This window comes from Geospiza fortis, unplaced genomic scaffold (assembly GCF_000277835.1).
Source record: "Geospiza fortis unplaced genomic scaffold, GeoFor_1.0 scaffold66, whole genome shotgun sequence".
Classification (NCBI taxonomy): Eukaryota; Metazoa; Chordata; class Aves; order Passeriformes; family Thraupidae; genus Geospiza; species Geospiza fortis.
Genome location: NW_005054312.1, coordinates 2,748,027 through 2,753,859, shown reverse-complemented (window position 1 = coordinate 2,753,859; position 5,833 = coordinate 2,748,027). Strand labels below are relative to the sequence as shown.

General features: G+C 38.4%; 1 protein-coding gene across 9 annotated transcripts in view; it reads right to left on the bottom strand.

Moving 5' to 3' along the window:
* The window catches only part of ATG13 (autophagy related 13), a 24,068-nt gene that overhangs the window by 13,560 nt on the left and 4,675 nt on the right, over positions 1 to 5,833 (bottom strand). For 8 of the 9 annotated variants that reach the window (XM_005419437.3, XM_031055683.1, XM_031055686.1 and 5 more), the window contains 7 exons: positions 4,731 to 4,812; positions 3,803 to 3,883; positions 3,049 to 3,168; positions 2,501 to 2,547; positions 1,802 to 1,942; positions 704 to 744; positions 105 to 201 (listed from right to left, as the gene is read on the bottom strand). In XM_005419437.3, coding sequence (XP_005419494.1) covers positions 105 to 201; positions 704 to 744; positions 1,802 to 1,942; positions 2,501 to 2,547; positions 3,049 to 3,168; positions 3,803 to 3,883; positions 4,731 to 4,799 — 596 coding nt within the window. In that variant the 5' untranslated portion in view covers positions 4,800 to 4,812. Of the gene's footprint in view, positions 1 to 104; positions 202 to 703; positions 745 to 1,801; positions 1,943 to 2,500; positions 2,548 to 3,048; positions 3,169 to 3,802; positions 3,884 to 4,730; positions 4,813 to 5,833 lie in introns of those variants that run through there. The other variant, XM_031055688.1, reaches the window with a different exon arrangement.

Here is a 5,833-nt window from a genome sequence, read left to right as displayed (position 1 = left end):
GCAGGAAAGGATAAGCAGAAGGGAAAGATCTAGTGGCTCAGAACATGAGGGGTTTAACAGTAAATTATTGTAAAACAGTTTCTGCCATGATCACATTTTCTCACCTGGTTGACATGAAAGCAAGGTTGATTCTGTAGGCACAAGACAAGGTGATGGTGCCCACTGGGGTACCCACTGTTCCAACACGGACTGTCTGGAAACCTGTAAAGTTAAGGAGTAATTCTCAGTTTCACTGATTATTTATGTGTCACGCTTTTTTATTCTGAGTTTACGTTATCTTATTTCAGTAGTGTTACCATTATCTCTTGCAATCTGAACCCCAAAAACACACATAGAACCCATAACAAAACAGCAGCACTAGGTTGCCTTGCTGGTAGGCTTCACTTGCAAGACTTCTGATATTGCTTCCTGGCTTCCTGGTCTAAAATATTGTTCTGAAGTGCTTCTTGTTCTTCAGTAGATCATGATCTCCTTATCAACATAATTCCGTATTCTTATTTCAGTTCTGTATCACTAGAGTCAAAATGGCAGTCACCTGAGACTTTGTTCAAGTACTACCATTATACTTGTTACCTTGTGACATAAGGCTGCACTGGCAGAGCCAGACAAAAAGCATATGTAAGCCTCAGACTAATTTTCCTTATGGTACTTGGGAACAGTAACCAACAGGTTCTGCTCTTGTTTGTGTGTTGTTTAATCCTACCTTCTCCCAAGCCACTCAGCTGGACTTCACCAAAATATATCCTGAAGGAAAAGGAAAAAGAAAAGCTGTTAGATCCAGTTGGGACATAATGCTATACATATCCTTATTCCTTACTTAATTATGGGAGTTGGAAGGCTGGAACTACTTTTCCTCTTCAGGAAAAAAAAGCCCAAAATAAATGGCTGGAATGCCCATCTCAAAAAACCTTACAGCTGCTCCAGAAGAAGAACAGGTCATGTAAAAAGAAGGAGAAAGAGAAAATGGTAGTCCAATCAGAAATTTCTTTTTAATTTTTTTAGCCACTGTGGTTAAGTCTACAATTCAGAGCAAAAATGTGACGTGATGACGTGATACAAACTTCACAGATAGGTACGACTCTAAAAGCTGATGCTTATCACACAAAAGGTTAACTGTGCTGTAAGAGTTGCTCTTAAGTACATGCCAAGTCAGCAATGGAGGCAAAAAAGTGAAAATGGCTGGAATTTGAGTTTTCAGCTGCACAAATAATAACAAACCTGAAATTTACAATCATATAAATTAGCTATGCAAACATGTCAAAGACTTTTCTCACAGTCAAAAACAGAGCCTGGAAGACAACTATGAACTACAAACCAGTCAGACTCACAGGCTAAACAGAGTTGAACCCAGTATTTGGATGAGTAAACTGCAAAAACTACAGGACATGGAACTGAGGATGCATCTTTAAAATAGAGTAACAGGAAAGAGTCTGAATCTATGCTGCAAAAGTACACATTGCAGTTACGTGCAATGTAGAGAGGCATTTACCAAACACAAGCCAGACACCAAACAATTGGATGCTAGTAAGCAATTTAAGGGATTGCATGTAGAATTTTTTTTTCTCTTCCTAACATGGCAGGCAAACACTTCACAGCCTATGCTTAGCTTTTCTTTCAATGGCTCAAGTAAAGGCTATAAGGTGATACACAGACCAAAGTTTTCTTCTGTTACTGATCAGTAGTACTTCTATTAAAAAAAATGATTTTATTATTGCTCATCCCTTTTTAACTACATTTGCAGCTACACTGTGCATGTCTAGTCTCTCCTGTTTGCATTTCAAATGGGAAATTTTTGCTTTACCTGTACAATATTACATATTCATGGCCTTGTTTCCTAGAGAGTCTGTAGGCTGGAGTTACTCTGGTTATAGCAAGCAAAGACTTCAGCAGTAGAGACAGCCTGTTGTATACAGTGTATGAAACTTTGATTTCTTTGTCACACCTACAGAACACAAAGGAAAAAAATTAGTCTTTTGTCCACAACTAAGTTGCCTGGGTTTGGGGTTCTTGTTTGTTTTGGTTTGCAGTTGCTTTTGTTTATTTTATTTAAAATAAAAATTACTCTGGGTCAGCTGTTTAATTTTATTGCCAAAATGATAAATAAAGCCCCAGTGTGGCTACCTGCACTGACCAACCAGCTAAGCATCCTGCTTCAACCTAGTCACCTGCTGTAGAAGAAATTGCTGAAAAATGCCATGCAGCCTTCTACTAAACAGAGACACCTTTTCAATATGAAAACCCTTTGTCATTACTGAGACTATGAATTCTTGCATCTGAGGAAACCTACTAGTTGTAATGGAAGAATGAAGAAGGAATTAAATTTCTAGTTTTCATTCTTGATACTGGTGTTTAAAGAGATTGACTGCTGCTCTTGACAAAGAGACAAGTTCCCTCTGAAGTCCCCCCGGCCACACAGCCAGTGTGTGCTCATGGATCACCATGGATTAACCACGTGCCCACTGCATCAGCTCAGAACTACAAACACAAAGAATACACTTACTTTTCATTCATTTCTAGACACCAAATTTCCAGCTCCATGGAGTCCCCCTGGATCAAAAAAAGATGGCAAACAAAGGCTCATTTCAGAACACAGACCTGTTCAAATCTCATTAGTGATCAGCAATGGCCACATCTCTCAATGATTTGTCTCCTGGCTCCCACTTTCTTGTGATGCAATGATAGAAAAAGGTGCACTGGAAGTGTCCCTGCGCAATTATATCAGCTGAGGGAATACCTTCTTCAGAATGCCTAAGTTCTTCATGGGCTAAGAAATTATTTTCTTAAAATTTAAGAATTTAATTTTCTTAAAATTAGTTTCTTAAAAAAAATAGATTTTTCTGCTGTGTCATTTGTGTGTTTGGCCTCAGATTTTTGCTTCTGTTAAACAATACATTTAATTTCATTAGCATATCACCTAACTTAATAAAATTTAGATATTCTCGCATTGTCTTGGATTAAAGGGCAAGAGCTCTGGTAGTTGACTCAAGATTCAGGCAGAAAACCCCACAAACAAAAAAAAAAGGCCATCTGTTTTGACTCAGGTCTCACCTCCGAGGTTTTGAGAGAAATCTCCACGCACATAGACCGTCCAACAGCGGGCAGCTGTCCTGCCAGGGCTTTCTTTGCTTCATGAGTAACCTCTGGTATATCTTTGATTGCCAAATTGAACTGCAGAATCAAAGAGATGGTTCCATTTTTTTTTTTTTATTTCTTTGAAAAACTGCCTGATGGTACATTTCAGACAGGCTCATAGACCCATATATAACATACTAGGTCAGTGTCCACTGAAATATTTATGAAACAGAAAATTCCCAGCTGGTTTCAAGCTTTTCATATTTACAAAGATTCCCTTGGCTGGTAATTCAAATGTTTTTCTTATTCCTGCTATAAAAAATATGCTCCTTTTCCCTCACTTCAGTCCTATCTTCACCCACAGAGTATCTTGAGTCTTTTCAATTTTAATAAAGCCCAATACTAAAATGTCCTGAATTGCAGAGTAGCAAACTTCTGACAGATAAGAACTCATCACCCCACGCCCAAGATCTTGGAAATGTGCCTTAGCTGACAGGAGTTGCTGAGAGGCATAATTTCTCTTTCTCCTCATCAGCCTGTAAGAGTCCAGAGTGATTTGTTGCATGTGAACAACAACCACCAACCCCCCGCAACATCACCAAAGAACATACCTACATATAGAACCTACTCTGTGAGTAATTATTATTGTCTGCACAAGACTGTAATAATCACGTGGTGTTCTCAGCACACACAGAGAATTATGGAGTGGCTTTAAAAAATAAAACCTTACCCAGTCAGAACCTGTTGGGGAGGATGATGAGCGGGTACAGATTTTCTCTCCAAGTCGGGCCTGGACAATTACTTGTACTGTCTGGAATAGAAATAAAAGGATACTTAGTAATGTTTTGGGCTCAGCACCAGCTCTGAGCCTCAGTTCAGAGCCTGAGCTACACAAGCTCTGAGTGAAAAAGATCAAAGGGCTGACCAGGCTGTAGAGAAATAGAGTTTGCTACACTGTTCTTCAGTTCTAATAACTTCAAATTGCTACATGTAACAGGCAAATGTATTTCAGAAAGAAAATCATTTTAGGCTGACCTTTCTCTGTAACAACACTAAGAGACAAAGTCAATTTTGCAATCAGGATTTGCAGTTTTCAATAGAAAATACAGAAAAATTTACAAAAATATCCCAGGCCTGGACAACTAAACTAAAGACAAATGAATCTGTACATTTAGACCAAAGCCATTGTCAGATTATCTACTTGCACCTATGTATGAAGTGAGGCCAAATCAACATCATTCAAAAGAACATTCTAGTATTATTGGTTTTGGATGCAATATAAAAATTTAGATAGTCTGAAAGAGTGGAGTCCAGCAGATAAACTACCTAACAGCTGGTGGTTAGACATGCTGCTAGAAACTCAGAGCTGACAGAGGTGTGAAGTGCCTACAGCTGATTCTAAAGGAGGATGTTTCTGGAGGATGGAAGAGGATTTGAGGGTAGAAAAAAGGGGAAAATGTTTTTCTAGTTGTTCTCAGGAGTCTCTTAAATTTGACCTCAGCTCTTCTTGCTTTGTTCTTCAGCAAAACAAAACCAAACCAAAAAACAAAAAACCCAAACCTCAATCTTGTTACTCTAGCCACACCAAGTACGTCATTTGTTTTGTGGCATTTTTTAAACAAGGAAGAAGAGGCATTTGTCCAAAGGAGAAAAATTACCTTTAAAGCAAAAAATTTGATGAACTTGTCCAGGTCCTTCCTGTCCTGGGAACTGAGATCAGTGTCCATTGCATATGGCAATCTGAAATATAGCACAGGTCTGGGAATTAAGTCTTCCAGCTTTCTCTTTAGATTTCAAAATATTTTTGCCATTAGAGGCCATCTCAAAAGAAATTACAAGTACCAAAGTGCTCTACCTGTCAAAATCCAAACATGCTAAAAACTTTGGGATGTGAGTGTGTGGTATAAATGCACATTGATAGTTTATCTGGTCAGTGCAAAGATCAAAAAAATTTTAAAAAAACAAAGAAGGCTCACAATTAAAACTCAGTACAAATTCTTCAATTTTGCTAGCTTAATTTAAAAAAGCAAAACAAACAAAAAAACCAGAACACCACAACACCACAATGACTGCATTCTATGCCAAGCTAACCATCAGACATGGAGGTCTCTGCTTCAGAAATAATGTATCTTCAGCTATCAGCACTGGTCAAAACCAAGCCAAATTGTTATCTTGAGCCTGAAATTCTTAGAACAGTATTTCAGTGGTATTTCAGCAGAAATCTATATAACAAACCATTGCTGGAACAGGCTACACTGCTTATTTACTTTCAATAAACAGTACTTGAAGTAAAACTATACAGCTACAAAATTTACCTACAACCAACTGAAAAGACAAATTTTTGTCAAGAAATAGACCAAATTCCTCTGTTCACTTCTCTTGAAAGTTCTGGTAATAAATACTTAGCTTTCACACTGACACTGCCTTGTTTTTCAAAATACAATTGTTTCTAGGAACACAATGAACTTGCCCAGCGTCTGAAGCAGGGCAGGGCAAGGCACTAATCTTATTTTTGTCACCATCATGTCACATGGCCTGGGATAAATCACAATTCTTCTGTCTCTCAGTTTCTTCACATGTAAGTTAATAATCATATAGAGACCACTGGGGAGGAATGCCTTAATTAGCAGCACTCGTAGTTTTTGCTTGTAAGCCTTCAAAGTATAAATTCACTCCTACCCCCGCTGCAGTTTTGGGACAGCTAATCAGCCTGAGGCAGCTTGTCAGACATCCCGTATACGTGCTGCTCCTCGCAGGAATG